Source organism: Electrophorus electricus, chromosome 11 (assembly GCF_041902795.1).
Source record: "Electrophorus electricus isolate QZ-2024a chromosome 11, ASM4190279v1, whole genome shotgun sequence".
Lineage (NCBI taxonomy): Eukaryota > Metazoa > Chordata > Actinopteri > Gymnotiformes > Gymnotidae > Electrophorus > Electrophorus electricus.
Genome location: NC_137507.1, coordinates 26,954,571 through 26,972,259, shown reverse-complemented (window position 1 = coordinate 26,972,259; position 17,689 = coordinate 26,954,571). Strand labels below are relative to the sequence as shown.

Sequence of the window (17,689 nt, the reverse complement as noted above, 5' to 3'; positions counted from 1 at the left end):
CCTAGTGTGTCTAGTGCATCTCAATCAATAAATCTATATTCCTATTCCTGTATCATTCACTGTACAATTATGTACAGTATATATATTATGTAAAGCATAATATAATACATATCATTATTGCACATTGTCTACCTGAACAGAATCTGAAGTTGCTATACGGCTGACGGCATTGCTACTGCCCACTACTGTATTGTTTTAGTATTGTCCACGCATGACACCTTATAATGGAATCTTAGCCTGGTCACTGGAATCTTAGCCTGTTCACTGTCATTCACACAACACCTTATACTGGAATCTTAGCCTGGTCACTGTCATTCACATGACACCTTATACTGGAATCTTAGTCTGGTCACTGTCATTCACACGACACTTTATACTGGAATCTTAGCCTGGTCAGTGTCATTCACACAACACTTTATACTGGAATCTTAGATTGGTCATTGTCATTCACATGACACCTTATACTGGAACCTTATATTGGTCACTGTCATTCACATGACAAATTATACTGGAATCTTAGCCTGGTCAGTGTCATTCACATGACACCTTATACTGGAATCTTAGCCTGGTCACTGTCATTCACACGACTGGTAATTCAGTTCTACATTGTTCCTGCCATGTTACCCCACGATTTCTTTCTTGCGTTTTTATTTTTATTTTTTTTTTTTTACTCAGTAAATTTTTTATGTTATTACAATAATTAATACAAAACATGCTTGATTACAAGTAAAATTATATATTGTAAAATACACTCTAAAAAGTTCACGTACACAAAAACCACCCAATTACAGTAACGCGAGTAAATGTATTTCTTTACTTTCCACCTCTGCCGATAATCTCTGATTATTCTTGTCCTTTGCAGTTTCATGCATGCATTTCATGATTCTGACTTCTCTTTGGCTAGTTTTCTTAAGTAGCTATCTATTAATTTTTTGTTTGCTTTTACTTTTTGCTCTTATCTTATTGTTTGTCGTTGTATTATCGTTGTAATTTATTATCACTATAATTTTATTATTTTATGTATATATTTTGTTGGTTTGATAGCGATGCGTGTGTTAATTGTATCTCATATGTTTGTCATTAAAATCTTGAAGGAAAGCGGCGGTAAAAGCCGTTGGTTTTCAAATTCACATTTGCCGTAGCTCTTTAAAACTGTTGGTAGTAGTACGTCACTAGACGTTTGATCGTGTGACCTCGACACGCCTTCGTAGGTGTTACGTGATCAGTGTTCTGTCGGGAATTTGGCGTTTAGCTGATTTATTCAAACAAGTTTTGCTGAGACAAACCAATGTCTAACGAACTGTTGGAAGCAATGGTAAATATCTGCATGGTAGTTTGCCTATTTATTTATTTTTTAATAAATATACAGTTTCTTGACCTGTTTTTCAGTTAAATATATATTTTTTTCATCTTAGGCAATCCAATGCTGGTCATTTAGTTCAGTTAAACAACAGACTTTATATAACTATTTACATTCAAATGCATGAAAGCCTATCTAGTGATACAATGATTTTCCTATTAAAAAAAAAACGCGAAGATGTCTGCAAAGATGCAGCTTGGGTGGAAAAGAGCTTCTCGTTCGGTATTCATTGTACATTGGTATATTTTAAAGTTGTTGTTGTTTTTTTGGTATAGTTTTTAAGTAAGTGACAAAGTGGTTCAATAATATGTTTGGTAATATGTGCCACCATGTGGAGATTATATATATATATATATATATATAATCTCCACTAGTTAGAAATGATGCTTTTTTTTTAAGAAGTGATTTTTTTTATTTTTTTTTTAGCCACTTCTAGAATCAAAAGCCAAAATTCTGTCCAAAAGACCATATAGACCAGGACTTTCCTAAAGAGCAGACAAATCTGTTGAGGATGGAGGGACATCACTACTAGTTAATCTTCACTTCAAGCTCAAATTTTCAGGGTAATCTTTCTTTCGAATGTACCCTCCTGATGTCCTTCCAGAGCATGGTGCAGAGCTTGCGGGTTGTCGAGCTGCGTTCCCTCCTCTCTACTATGGGCAAGTCCAAGACTGGGCTGAAGAGGGAGCTGGTTCATCGTGCCACTGAGCACCTTCACAGAGAGTGCAGGCCTGAGCTCCTTTCCACTATCCGGGAGCTCTACCGACTCCGCCACTCCATGAAAGACTCCAGCAGCAGACGCTCGGAAGTCGTTTCCAAGCCAACGACAGACAAGGTCATTGCTACACCAACTGCCGATTGCCACAACAAACCTGAAGTGCTGGCCAGTGCCGTTCCTGAGATGCAGATGATAAAGATGCCTTTCTATCACACGCTGGAGACGATTGTACCTCCAACATCACTTGGTACAGATCCTCCTCCCCCCCACCATTATTCTCCCTAAATTAGTCATTCATTTCCCACCCATCAGGTAAGTCTCCCCAGTCACACAACCACCACCACCAATCAAGGAGGGTGAGGCCTGTCACATGCTTACACCGAGGCACATGTAAGCTGCATGCACCATCAAGGGGGTGGAGTAACACTTTCAGAGGATGACACTATCCACCCTGTTCTGACGCATGAGCTCAGTCACCTGTGATTGGCCAGGGTCGCTGTGATTGACAGGGGAGAGTGAGTATGCTGCTCCTCTCTCCCTGAGAGCATGGACAATTTGTTCTCTTGGTCTCCCAGCCTTGAATGGCTGTAGCCAGGGATTGAACTTTGCTCTCCCAATGATGGGGGTTTTTCTGCTGGGCCACTAGGGAACCCATAGCATTATTGATGTACTATTACACTGAGATCTGTAATATTTCTGGAATATTTACAGCAAACTTCAGATAACACGAGTATCAACCCCACCCAATCTGTTGAATGTCTCTGTAGTAATCAGCCTGTCTGTAATACAGATTTTATTTGAATGAAATGTTCAGTGACTCTGTGGCTTCTTTTTATTCTCTCCTGTTTACTTGCCTCAGTGCCCATATCTGCAGGTACTCCACAGGTCAACTCCCTCTCCTTTCAGCTTACTGCAAGGCAGCGGGCTCGGATAAAGAACTCTCAGTAAGTTAACTATTCCCTCACACCGGGAAAGCTAGTCATTAATAGTTTTTGTTTTTGCATTTTCTTTTATTACATATATTAGAATGATTTTCCTCTATTTGTAGGAGATAATGGTTATTATAATAATTTGCTCATAGGGTAGTGGTCTCTAATCCAGCCTTATCTCTAATTTTGTTGTCCTGTGACATCCGGCCACCTTAAATTATGGCTAGAAATGATGGTTTTCCAAAACCCAAATGTTTTTCATCTGATTCAATTGAATATGTTAACGCTTTAGGGATAAATACAGAGTGGCTCTTAAGTGAGGATTTCCTAATGGTTCCCATTTACCCCTTTACTCCTCAGTATTGCCCAAGCTGTACAGGTGGTTTTGAGGTAAGGTTGTACTGTGAAAATCAGAATGTGCCATTTCTATGGGTCACACTACAACATCTGTTTGTTTAATATGGTATTCAGAATAGTATGTAAATAGTGTGAGGCACAAATGTGCCTATTCTTACCCATTCGTGCATGTACAGCATCAATAAATCTTAAACATATTCACTGGTGGCCTGCTGTGTTCCCATAAGTTGTCCACATTTAATTGCAGTAAATGTGCATTATGTCCATAATGATTAGAAGTGTGAGGGTCTGTGTTTACATACGTTTGATGTTCATGTTTTGTGCATTTCAGATTTTGCTATACAGAGAGCATTGGTGTCGAAGATGATCAGTATCCACCTAGAATTACTGTTTGTGTCAACGGCGTATACTGTTTGGAACAGGTCTATTTATTAGCGGCACACAAAACGTTGCTCTATTTAATCTGGTCTATGTAAGGAAAAAATCATTTATGTTTTCTGTTGTCACTTAGTGGTGTGCTGTTCTGTATTGTTATGCAGTGTTGTCAGCTTTGTCTAAATACACTTTTGAAGTTTTTTTCCACACCAACTTTTGTCATCGTGACCAGGCTCGATATGCCTCTAATAAAGAAGGGGTGGAGCCTTCTCGTCCCTGTTGTCCAATCAATCTCACGCCATTGCTGAACCAGTTCACTGACAACCATATCCGTGTCCATTGGCATAACTTTGGCAAGGTACTCCATTCTCATTGCTTGTGCTTTTAAATTCACCATTGCTTGTGCCACTGCACTGACTAGTTACTCCAGTCTTTATTTAAAAATGTATGTGAAATGCCTTGTTTCAACTGGATAATATTCATATTGAACAGTGATGTACTCCAAACTGCAACCTTGTTTGATAAATCGTTGAGCCCCCTCCCCCATCTGGATGTGTGTGTGCACATGTAGCACTACTCTGCAGCAGTATATCTGGTGAGGGTTTTCTCCTCACTGGATTTGCTGGAGAAGCTCCAGACCAAAGCAGTGGAGAGTCAGGAGAGCTGCAGACAGAAGAGTGAGTTCCTCTACCACCCTCATATGAACTGATCATGGAATGCTCTCTGGTGGCGAAGCAATAAAGGGAACCCTCTGTCTCTGGACCAATCCATGCCCTGTGCTGCCCATAGGTGAAGGTTCAGGCAGAAGGCAACTGGATACATTCTTGAGCATGTATATTTATGGTCATCTATCCCCAGCATCAATTTGATTCAGACACATCATGAGATTAACTACACTAAAACTCACTTGTGCATTTCTATGAATATTTTTAAGCAATTTATTCATATTAAGCTGAAATAGACAAATGGAACCATTTGTTTTTTTATAATGTTTTTTATTTTCATTTTTGTCATACTGTGTTACCTCTGTTGTACAGTTTGGGAGAAGCTGCACTGGGATCCTGAGAATGAGATTGCCACCACAAGGCTGCAAGTGTCTCTTATCTGCCCGGTGAGGATCCAGAATTCACACTGACCTTGTGACTGGGTTCAGCGTTATAGCTTTCTTTAGGAGTACTTGTTTTGGAGCTTTTGTGTTAAAAATACATCCTTGTTAGCAATTCAAATAAAACCTTTTGTTAGCATTACTCGGCACTCTGCAGTGTGTGGTAACGAGGGATTTTTATATTCTTACAAGATTCTGTACACTTTCCTTGCTTTGTGTAATAGAAGAAAATCCCATTATCTAGTATGTTTCCACCATGACATTAGCAGTCTTTTTTTTTTTTTTTTTTTTTTTTTTTTTTTTTTTTTTTTTTTTTTTTACTTTTGATGATGAGAGAAACGTGGAAACTTTTAAAATTCTGAAAGGTATGTGTGTGTGTGTGTGTGTGTGTGTGTGTGTGTTAAAAGCTGGCGAAGATGCGCATGTCTACCCCCTGTCGTGCACAGGCCTGTGCCCATCTGCAGTGCTTTGACGCTGCCTCCTACCTGCAAATGAATGAGAGGAAGCCTATATGGTCCTGTCCTGTCTGTCATAAGCCTGCCCTGTTCGAAACACTTCAGATCGATAGGTCTTGTGCACACACACACACACCCTCCTTGTGACAATTGATTCAAGTTAACATTGTCAAGGCATTTGTTATGGGTGTCCCTTGGTTTGAACTGAAAAACTGACATTATAGTCAGATAAATGTGCTGGTTTGGTATTTAATGTCCACAGTATTTGTTAGGGTAATGAGGGTGTCTCTCTTTTGGTTAGACATTTAAGGGGGTATTTTATTAGGATTCTCACTAAACTTTTTTTTTTTTAAAGGTAGAAGCAGTAGAAAATAGAACCTATACCACAGTATAGAGGAAGTGTAGGAATTATATATATTTTTCCTTGGTGACTACACTCTTATTGTTGGTGGAGATTAATGACGACATTTGTGGGGGTGGTGGTGGTGCAGTTTGCTGAGTAGCATACTCCAGAGCACAGAAGAGGAAGTGGAGAACATTGAGTACCTGTCGAATGGCTCCTGGAAAGCACTAGGAGAGGGGAGGGAGTGCTGCAAAACATCTGCTCCTTCTCCAGCCTGCATCAGTAAGGATGTCCTGTCTGTCTGTCTGATGTAGTGAGGAGCCTATGCTCATCATTGTTGTTCTTGTGTTTGCATACAAAATGTAATTTTTGGTTGTAATCATTTTGGATTAATTGGTTTTCTTCATTTAGTCAGTGTTACTGTAAGTTGTATCCCTTGATCATTTCTCTACAGCGAACAGTCCTGGGCTGCTAGACATTGTGGATCTAACCCAGGGCTCATCAGACGATGACGACAGCAACAATGTGTAAGCAGGAGAAAGATGCTGTTTGATGCATGTAAGAACTGAGCCCATGTTAACTGTGACCCTTGACTAAGAAGTCCTACTGTATATTTTCTTTTTTTAATATTCCCCCCCCCCCCCAGCAATATTATTGGGGGTCCTGTACAGTTTGCATTTTGATTGTTCTGTTTGTTGCACTTTGTATGTAGGCTGTGAGTTACATATAATGCAAGATGATTAAAGCTTTATTTTATATCTGTAAGGCATATCGGTGTTTCTTTTACGTCTTTGGAAATTACATTTTAGTAGTTCAATACGTTGTTCCTGTACACTTTGTAAACTGCATTCTGGTTTAGCAATTTCTTCTTCAAAGTATTCCAGCGTTGTTTGTATGAAGAAAGAAGCATTTTGTAAATTACTTTAGAATTAGTCAAATAAATAGTCCATGACTCCCACTTGCAGGCTCGACCATCAACTTGCAAAAAGTTTGTAAGGGAAATCTCGAACATTTCACTGAAGTGACTATCGCGATGACCTAAGTAGTCGCTTCCTGGACCGTGCCCTGCCAAGAGCTAACTAGCTAACAACATAGCCAAACTTAGCTGCTCTCCTACCCTTCTTTAGGGACACTACATTCTTGACAGCTGTGCGGCAGAGAGTTGGACATCGTTTTTTTATATTGCTACTAGGGTAATGTCAAATTATATAAAAGCCTTTTTAGTGAGCTAACAAGTTGTTGCTTGATAGGTAGCTACGTTAACTGATTACAACTGCACGGGATTAATTGGAGCCCAGAACACTTGTAACCTTAGCTGGTGCATAGCATTAGTCTTTAGCTAGATAGTGTTTCCAGTGTGAAGACTGGTTATTCCATTTTAACTGAACACTACATTGATAATTCATGAGTATCACTTGGTAAGCGAAATTCTGTGGCAGCTAGCTTAGCTAACAGGTTGGTTGTATGTTAGCGCGCTAGATATAGCTAGATAGCTATCTTAGGTTCGCTAGCTTGCTGTGCTATTAAGCTCCGAAATGACGGGCCTTTCTCCGGATACATTTAGTATGTAGAACAGATTGCGTTTTTGGTCTTGCACGACGAATTATCGAGTCACTCTGATTTTAATGTCAGCGGAGTTAGCTGGAACATTTTAGCTAGCACGAAAATTCGCCAAGTAAAGCGCCTGTTAAGTTAACGTGTTGGTTGGCAATCTAGACGGTCTCGTCCGCGATTATTCAACGAGAACTTGGTGCATGATGTCAGTTTAATAGCGATAGTAACGGTACAGTCCTTCTTGACTAGAAAGCTTGTTATTTTCACTGGATCTAAAGGTTGATTTATATGGATGTTTTCGTTCTAATGAGAGTTTAGTAAGCTCAATGACAACCCCAGTCATTGCTCATTAAGGCGCATCCTCTTTATGTCTTTGATATATTAATTCGCATGCCAGTTTAAAAAAAGATAGTTGGCAAGATTGTGAAATTGAATATGGCTCCCAAGAAAAGACCACTACCCTTAATAATCGGCGGTACAGGAGAAGCACAGACCCCAGCTTCTAATATCGGCGCTGCTTCAGAGTAAGTTCTTACTTTAGGTTTTTGGTTTTTTTTAACTTGTATTAGCTTACAAGAAAATACATTCCTAAAATTCATGCAGCGTAATAGACTAGCTGTCTGGTCCACAATTTGTGTGCTCCCTGTCTCTGCCCACCATCAGAGCACATCTAGAGGCCCTTCAAAAGAAACTAGAGGAGCTTGACTTGGATGATCAGCAGAAGAAGCGCTTGGAGGCCTTCCTCACGCAGAAAGCCAAAGTGGGAGAGTTGAAGGATGATGACTTTCAGCACATCTGTGAGCTGGGAGCAGGAAATGGTGGTGTGGTTAATCAAGTTTGCCACAAGCCCTCTGGACTGGTCATGGCCAGGAAGGTGAGATGTTCCGGAGACAGTTATACACGACACAGCTTTTAAACCTATGAGATGCCCATGTTCACAACAAAAGTGGCATTTGCATATAGGACCTGTTGAACCTTATTGAGTCCCCAGTCATTTTTAGATTCTCTTTACCTATTTGAAGTCATAATTACAGTCTGTTCTGTTAGGTCTCAACATGGTACAACAAGTTTCATTGTAGATTTTTAAAGCAACATTTTTGAATTCCTGAGGTTTTCTTTGTATCATTTAGCTCATTCATCTTGAGATCAAGCAAGCAATCAGGAACCAGATCATTCGAGAACTTCAGGTCCTCCATGAGTGCAACTCTCCTTATATAGTAGGCTTTTATGGAGCTTTCTACAGCGATGGAGAGATCAGCATCTGTATGGAGCACATGGTGAGTGTGTGTTGAAGTAATCCTGTACACCAGAATTTGGAAAAAACCTCATGTTGTACTTAAGATTCTAGGAGAAGCCACCATTTTAGGATAATGCAAACAACTCTTGTAACTCATTGTAGTTAGGCCAGACAATGTTAGCAATTTTGTGTGATGTGCCAGCAACGGTATAAACAAGCTATCATCATCACTGAGCTCTTGTCTCCAACACATGAACGTGTAAAATGTATGTGTACAAACATGAGAAAAGTTTAAAGCTAATGAGACGAGGGAGAGTTGGATTCTATGGATTATGTGGTAGCATGAAAGAAAAGGCTATTGAGAGCTGTTCTTTCCTGGCCATAGGATGGCGGTTCTCTGGATCAGGTACTGAAAGAGGCTCGGAGAATTCCAGAAGAAATCCTGGGGAAAGTCAGCATTGCTGTACGTATCTACTATGATATGGTAAATGTTCAGATTTTGAGTCAGACCTTTGGGATATGTGGTCCTCATGGAGTGCTTAAAATGAGTTGTTTTTTCCCCTCCTGTAGGTTTTAAGAGGTCTTGCCTACCTCAGAGAAAAACATCAGATCATGCACAGAGGTAATGGGGCTTTTCTATGAGGTAGTTCAGGATTTTGTGGTGTTTGTTGCTCAGTTACATTGATTTCAAAAATAATTATAAGACATATAAGTACATGCCACTTTGCAATTTTCTGCTTTTGAAATAAACAATTTATGTCGAGTCAAGCCAATCTATCTAGTATATAATTAGAGCTATGTAAAATAAGTACACTTTAACAAATATCACCAAAAATGTAATTATTCCTTCACTTCATAAATAAAAGTTATACCTTGAAAAAATGTTTATTACGCCCTTGGTAGTCAGCAGTCTAATCACATTTGCAGATGTCAAGCCCTCAAATATACTGGTAAACTCAAGAGGGGAAATCAAACTGTGTGACTTCGGAGTGAGTGGCCAGCTCATTGACTCCATGGCTAACTCTTTTGTAGGCACAAGGTCATATATGTCGGTGAGTCCATCTGATTTCTCCTAAGTAGGCCATCTGAGGTCAGCAGGAACTACTTTTTATGGTTGTATAACTGATTTATAAGATTTTAAAGAAAGACATGCTGAGATTAGTAATTAAACATTTAGAATTTTGAAAAATCTAAGTTTACATTATGCAGTGTCCCTTGCAATCCAACAGAAAGAAAAAAACCAAAACTTTAAGTTTTAGTTGAGGGGGGTGGCCATATATTGTAGTGTTAGTTCTATTCAAACAGGCCAACTGTAAGCAAATAATGTAACTCATCCATGTTTGCTGTGTTTTGGTCCCCCACATAACACCTCTGGTTTTGTTTGTTGTACTAAGCCGGAGAGACTGCAGGGCACTCATTATTCAGTGCAGTCAGACGTGTGGAGCATGGGGCTGTCTCTGGTAGAGCTGGCCATCGGCCGCTACCCGATCCCTCCCCCAGATGCCAAGGAGCTGGAGGCCATCTTCGGACGCCCTGTGATGAATGTAGCGGGGGGAGAGATGCACGGCACCTCCGCACGACCCAGACCCCCCGGCAGACCTGTCAGCGGTAGGACGTGCTTTGAGAGAGCTCTCACTCTCTCTGCCCACTATACCATATATTATATTATTTTTGTATTACTGACTAGATGACAAATTATTCATTATATTAGTAACTTTAGCACATAATTAGGGAATGACAAGATTTAAGAGTATATAACAAATGCCTAAATGGCAATATTTGGAAGTCTTTTAAATTTTATATCATAATCTTAGACCAGCTGACAAATTCTGTTTTTTGTCTGACATTGGTGTGCACATCTTTATAAATTAGTATTTTATGTGTAGTTCTGCAACCTTTGTTTATTTTTTGAGGTTTCATGTATTTATTGCTTCCAGGACATGGGCCTGTCATGGCTATATTTGAGCTGCTGGATTACATTGTCAATGAGGTGATGATTCTTGCGATGCCTAATAAATGCACAGTTGTTGAATTGTGAAGGTTTTTTTTTTTCAAAGCCTGTTTTACTAAACGTCTCGTGTGCATGTGTGTTTCATACACAGCCTCCACCTAAACTGCCTCATGGAGTCTTCACTGCTGATTTCCATGACTTTGTGACCAAATGGTGAATAGCATCATCTTTTCTCAGTTGGTAGTACTCACTGTATGTACTCAAATGTATGTTCTAGCAAAACCATTTTGGCAAATGGGGAATGAAATATTTCAGTGTTAGAAGTTTTTCAAGTGTGAACTAAAGTGTTTTCAAAATGGTATTTCTAGTCTCATGAAAAATCCTGCAGACAGGGCAGACCTGAAGATGCTGATGGTATGTATGGTGGGCTTATATAATGTACTTGGTTACACTGACCAAATTTACACTCAACTTGCTGACCTTCCTTCTAGCAAGCATTCTTCTCAGAGCAACCTTGCATGTGTTTACCTGTTTTCACAGAACCACACATTTATTAAGCGCTCAGAGGTGGAAGAGGCAGACTTCGCAGGCTGGTTGTGTAAAACCATGGGCTTCAACCAACCCAGCACCCCCACTCGGACAACTGAATAACTAAATTAAAGAACATGTTTCCTTAAAGACACACACACACACACACACACACACACACACACACACCATCAGTCTCTCTGTCGCCCACCCTTGCCTTCAGATCTCTCATTTGTCACTTTTGAGTCTGTCACAGTTTTGCAAACAGGACTCATTTACGGAGCAGTTTATAGACCTGCCATCATCCTGCACACATACTCTGCCCAACCATAAATTGACTGAGCAGTTTTCGGGTAAGCATATAGACAGCTGTCGCAAATACACTTTCACGTCCACGTATATGCATGCACACATACACAAACACATGCACACATTTTCAAGTTAAGGCCTCTCAGGTGAATCTTATATTAATAATTGTATAGATATATTACTTTTTCTGGGCTTTGATCATGTGCTACAGTTAATATATACAGTATAAAGACAAAATGTACATCTCAGTCACTGTTATCAGGCAGTCATGATGAGTTCAGTGCTTCATGAGTCATTTTTGCCATTGACATGAACCAGAAATGATTGTACGGCTTTTAGCCTTTAACTCAATAAAAAAAAAAATCTTGTGATTGTAACGATTTACTGTTCTGTCTCTTCCGGGAATTATTTTTCATTCACTGTGGAATAGAGGTAAGGTAATCAGAAACAGTGTAAGTCTAATATGACTATTTAGATCTGCCTTTTATAAACTAGTTATCAGTCAGCTGTACGGATAAGATTAGCCTTGGATGTGGTGTTTGTTTCAACACTACAACATCCTCTTCCTTTAAAAATATCGTGTGGGTCATAAAAGAATAGCAATTGAACATAAAACACAGAACAATTGTAAACTCTGACAAATGTCAATAGACAGTTTCAAAGTTCTGTAAACAGCAGTATTGTAATGAGTTTCCTGTGAAGGGGGCTGTGTAAGCTTAATAAAGGTGTTGCTAGGTATAAGCTAGAAACCTTGACTGCTATTTTTTCACAACTAGAATTTAAGAGCTGCTCTTGTAGTAGAGCATATATCTCTAAAGCTGTTTTTAAAGTCACTACACTCATTTGGGTTCTTTTTGAAAAAGTGGCATTCGAGTCCTTGAACAAAGCTAAATCCAACCATGCTGATTTCTCCGTTATGATGGGTAGGCATTTGTTATAGAGTTATAACAGTCCTTGCATTTCAGCCATTAAGAAACTTGAACCTGTTTCAATCAATCAGAAACTTTCAGTATATCACTTATGAGTTTATGAGGTCAGGTTACCTGTCTCTGGGTGGCTGTCAAAATACTTCATCATTTCTGCCTATGGCCATAACAAAAATTCATATTGGAAGATTGCGGTGTATCATTTCACCCAGCAGGTGGCGACATATGCATCTGATTTTAGGGTCGCTGAGATGCTTGGATAAATCCAAAGCGATTTGTAGCATGTGGTCGGATATCCAGCAGATTTGGTTGAAATTGGTTTAAAATTTTCAGACTGGTTACTAATGGAGCATTTCGGTGTGGCAGTACCAATCTAGGATCAATTATGTGATTAAACCCATGATAGACAAAGGAGGAATATTAATCCTATTCTAAATTGCATTGATACTAGTCCTGATGATCTCTTATTAACTAGAGAGTGCCCATCTGATCACTCAGAAGGTTGCATTATATGATCAAAAGTTCCATTTGCTAATACGGGAATATAAATTTAGCAATAGCCTGTTCAAGTATATGCAAATATAACGCCTAAAATGTATTGTTAGCTAGAATGTATTATTAACATTTTTGCCCTTCAGTGATTTCAGCTCATGGTTCTGTCTTCTCTTTTTTCCCTCTTGACATCAGTGTGATTGCTGCCTATCTCTGCATTCAGTTGAGGTGCGTCTCCTCTGGACACTCTGTTTTCCGACTGTTGCCAGTAGCCTTAATTACACAGCAACCTCTGCATCCCCACTCCCCTTAGTCTGGTGTAATCATATGTCCAATGTATAAGACCTCACCAAAGTCTTGCAGTGGTCGTTTGCAATGTAGTGTGACTGGATTTGGGAGTGACACGGGGTATTTGCCCTGCAGGCGTCCCAAGACAAACGAGACGTGGTCGCTTTAAGCCCGCTCCCTCACTGCGGCAGACAGACAGCAAACTCTGCAGTCATTAATATGCAAAAATGCAAATGAGTGGGTAATTAAGAGCAGGAGTTCTACAGAGGCTCTTTGATTGCTAATGAATTCTAATCTGCAAAAAGGGGGATGGGTTGATGGGAAAAAAAACGAATGAAGAAAAGAGAGCAGGCAATGGAGAGAAAGTGGAATGAACACGAAGCACTGTGTCTCCAGAGAAAGACAGAGTGGGGAGTATCCTTCTCTGTGTGTGCTGATAAATAGTTGATTTGTCCTCTACACTAGACTGGGGGGAGAACATGGTCAAGCTAATGTTGCTGCAATATATAGGACACACTAAATAATGCAGACAAGATTGCAATACACAGAACATGACATTGCCTTCAGTGATGGAGCATCTGAAAATTAGGGTGGCAGTTCCAAGGGTGTATAGAGAAGGTGTGGCGGAGATGCTTAATAAATATTTTCCCGCAGGCTCAGATGTGTGTGTGTGTGTGTGTGTGTGTGTGTGTGTGTGTGTGTGTGTGTGTGTGTGTGTGTGTGTGTGTGTGTTTCTCTTTGCGTGTATGTGTGTTGTTTGGCACTAGTTGGGAGAAAGGCACATGTGAGTTGCCATCTGACCCCCATTGAGAATGAAGGCGAGAATGGGGTTAGGTGTCTTGGCAAGACTTGAACAATGGTAGCATATGTGTTGCGAAGCTCAAATGATGTCATATTGTCATTTTGGCAAGCGGTGACTCCTCATTGATGCAAAGAGACAGAGCTGTCATTGTTGTGCAGCGCTTCCATGATATGCCCTCGTCATTCCCACACCCATGTTCTTCTAATCATGAATCCCACAACGTGCATCTGTGACATGCAGTTTCAATACTAACAGTCTCTTTTTTCACCACGATTCACTTCATCAAACATAGCTGCATTGAGATCACAATGGAACAGACCACTGGTGCAAAATGCTGCTCACTTTGAGGAATTCAGTGCTAGACAAGGGAGAGCTACCTATATCATTGCTTACCCTCAAAATCAGTGGCACTAACATTGTACCCCTATAAAGCAACAGTCTGACTATTCAGTAACCCCTGTGTTTTGAATATCACTGCATTAGTTGGTCAGGGTTTGGTTTTTTTTTACAATCATTTGCTGATTGAAAACAATGGATTTGTATCTTCTTTGTATCTTTCATCCTTGCTTACCAAACCCTGAAGTGTGTGAGTTTTCTCTGCCTCTCTCTCTCACACACACACACACAGAGAGACTTCCGTCACTCACCTGCACCACTGTGACCGCAGGGCAGCACAGTAGCTCGGCACTCAGCTGCAGTTTTGTGTGTGTGTGTGTGTGTGTGTGTGTGTGTGTGTGTGTGTGTGTGTGTGTGTGTGTGTGTGTGTGTGTGTGTGTGTGTGTGTGTGTATGTGTGCATATGCGCGCACGCATTTACTCACAGGAAGTGTGTGTTGTGCATACTGTAGCTGAAGCGTGGGCGTTTAGACAGCCCAAAAAAGAAAATAAAACAAAACAAAACGCACACCCAGTTGGTGACAGGGTTCCCAAGGTCCAACACACCAGTCAGTGGCCAGTATCAAAGCCATTGTTGTTTTGTAGGGTCATTGAATTACCTATTGTAGTTATAACAAGGTAGAACACTTCAATTACCACAAAGGCACTACCTTAATCTGGTGATTTGGACAAAATGGGTTTACAAATGAAGGAGTATGACCATGCACGTGCAGTGTGTCTTTTTGAATCACCTATAAAAGCAGCAGGGACATGATCTGTGAAAAGCTTTAACTGAGTTAAAGATACAGCAGGAAAAAAAAAGACTTAGTAGTAATCTGAGCATAGTGTAGTAATATTGTTCATATGAACTGCATTCATATTTTTGCTTCCCCGCGTTGCCCCCTGATGAAGGACAGCGCAGCGTAAAATGATGAGTTAGCAAGTAGTTTGCAAGCCTTAAAGGAAATGGTGCATGTATATGAGTGAGGGAAGGCAAAACTTTGAAGCTGTGCATGCGGTGGGCTTTGTGTGTGTGTGTTTGTGTGTGGGGGTGTGTGTGTATGACGCCGACCCTTCTCATCTGCATGGGCTTTCATAAGAAATACAAACCACCGGGCCATGATGTGACTGTGGCTGTCTCGTAAAGAGCAAGGTGTAATTTCCTAGAACCAGGTGCACAATCATCTCACAGCATACCGAGCATACCAGTCAACCACATGAGAATCACCTTACTGAAGTCATCTCACAACAAATGCTCCATACTGCCATCAAGTTCAATACTGTGTCAGGTAGAGTAATGTGATAAAATGCTATACATTGCTGGCTAATTTGAACAGAAAAATGTCTATTAAAACATGTATGTATTTTTCACATTAAATAGGCTAAAAAAGGTAAAAGTCTTTTTTAACAGTCTGTTGACTGTTATTGGCACTGTACTAATATACACATCCTTCTTAACACTTTTAAACCAACATTCATGGGAGGTATACAAAAATAAATCAATAAGTAAAAGTAAATTACATTTGTCAGAATTGCAGAGAGCATGCACAACTGTTCCAACAGGACAAAAAAGCAGTGTTCCTTCTGTACAAGATTGTGTGTCCCTTGATTTGTCAACATTCATGCCAGAAAATACTTAAGCTCTGGAACGCACCGCCCTGTCTCTTCCAAAGACTCTACTATTCAGCTGTTTACGGCTGTTTGTGTCTTGCTTTTGCTTATTTACTACATACGTCCAAAGAAGACAAGGAAAACATTTTTTTAATTCTATTTCTTAAGTCATGTTACTATGATCACATTCTTCTAGCAATTTGGCCTAATAAGAATTAAACATGGCATACCTTCACCCTCAAATTTTAACCCCTGGAAAGTCTTTTTCTATCGTATTCTTGGGCAGTTCCTACAGCTGAAGTCTTTCAAATCCTACAAAGGCTGCTATTGAGCAGCCTGTAGCGGTTGACACAGACGGCGCTCTGGACTATCCAACTTCGCTATCCTAGAGGTTAATGTTCGGTGCCCTGTCAGGCCTTATTCACGATGTCTTGTGTGTTATTTCGCCCCTCATCTATTGTAATGTGCAGTCCGCTTCGTCTCCCATGCACGCCGGCCGTAAGGGACGGTGGTTGCCATGGTTTCGGCGGCCCTGGCGGATGCTTTCAGTTAGCTAATCCAGCCTGAACCTCTCCAACCCCTGTGCTGAATGCACTCCATGTCAGACACAGCTGCTCCTCTTTCAGCTCCAGGGATTCATGAGGCAGCCGTCTCGCCAGTGCCGCAGACTGCAGTGCTCCGGCTTTGGGGTGCTCACTTGCTGAGCTGGGGTAAGCTCTGGGAAACGCGTTCCCAATTACTGAATGCTGTAACCCCAAACGTCCACTGATCCCAAACTAGGGTCTTTAGCAATTCCTTGGCAATCTGTATCTGCATGGATCTCAGGAATTTACTGTGGGCTGGGTCCCACAAAACTGTATGTTGTCATGCATATAAAACATGGGAAGTCGAATATGTGTCTCCCTGGAAATGCAGGTTTCCAGTTTGATGAAAGGCCAGTGTTAATGTTTTCTTAAGCCTAAGCAGGAAGCAATTCTGCCCTTAGTAACACTGACAAATCATCATACCTCAGCATATCTGTTATATTTGTATTTTATTAGTTTATGAAGTGTGATAAGAAGCAAAATAAATGTCAGCACTATGGTCAGCGGCAAACAAAGAAATCACTAAAAGTAATTTTAATTTCTTCTGAGTCAATTTACTGTGGACTGTAAAACAACAACAAAAACAGTGTTATCACAAGTTATTAGCGTTGTGATAATGTTAGAGTTACAACTTTCAGAACAAGCTCACACAATCCTTATTCTGTATCTATGGTTTAACAATTCCTTGTGTACTGCAAAGGGATTAGTGATATGCCGTCTTGTTATTCTAGGGCGATTCCTCGCCTTCCCCACAGTCTGCTATCCTGTTGTCAACTAGAGTTCTACTCAATTTCTAACCTCCCCATCTCTATGTGAGTCATAATCCAAGCAGACATGTTTGATTCCTTGTTTCTTGTTGTCTTAGAGTTTTAAAATGCTAAAAAGGTACAATCATTATGCATTGAATATTTGCCATCTTGTTGGATATGCAATATCATCAGAGCACCAGAAATTGTGTAAAAACATCAGAAACTTGTTAACTTTCAAAATAACATTTCTTAGAAATCGAGTCTTCTTCTCTTTAATGTTTTTTTGGTTTTTTTTTTGTTATATGGGTGTAGGTCATATATGTCAGTGTTGTTTTTGCTGTCTTATTCTCACTTTCAAGGATGTTGTTCATCTTGATAAACAAATTCAGGTCCAGCACCTGAGGCAGATTTGAGTCATCAGGGCATATCCCGTTTTCGACCCCTCATACCCCTAAAACCACAGTGACCTCATAAAACACCGGTTACAGGGCTTTCAGATATAAGCTCTTACGGCTTTTGTTTTCACTGCCAAACACCAAATGTTCACGCTTCCTCCTCTTTTTTAGAGCCAACAGAAAGTCCATTTACACCTCAGAGTAAAAGCCATTTGCCCTGATCACCTTCTGATTGGTTAGCAGCTTG

At 40.2% G+C, this 17,689-nt stretch overlaps 2 protein-coding genes across 2 annotated transcripts; both read left to right on the top strand.

Moving 5' to 3' along the window:
* The first annotated feature begins 1,964 nt into the window (after positions 1–1,964).
* pias4b (protein inhibitor of activated STAT, 4b) lies at positions 1,965–6,236 on the top strand. Its single transcript, XM_035528101.2, is given in 10 exon segments — positions 1,965–2,325; positions 2,938–3,042; positions 3,376–3,397; positions 3,696–3,786; positions 3,972–4,097; positions 4,311–4,416; positions 4,777–4,850; positions 5,252–5,412; positions 5,791–5,924; positions 6,097–6,236. Coding segments are annotated over 10 exon segments (1,254 nt in total). The 5' UTR covers positions 1,965–1,967; the 3' UTR covers positions 6,174–6,236.
* Positions 6,237–6,677: 441 nt separating this feature from the next.
* map2k2b (mitogen-activated protein kinase kinase 2b) lies at positions 6,678–11,605 on the top strand. Its single transcript, XM_027021739.3, has 11 exons — positions 6,678–7,720; positions 7,860–8,070; positions 8,327–8,473; positions 8,819–8,896; positions 9,004–9,055; positions 9,361–9,485; positions 9,828–10,041; positions 10,371–10,423; positions 10,536–10,597; positions 10,753–10,798; positions 10,925–11,605. Exons 1-11 carry the CDS (start codon positions 7,632–7,634, stop codon positions 11,033–11,035), a joined length of 1,188 nt encoding a protein of 395 aa, XP_026877540.1. The 5' UTR covers positions 6,678–7,631; the 3' UTR covers positions 11,036–11,605.
* Positions 11,606–17,689: the final 6,084 nt, after the last annotated feature.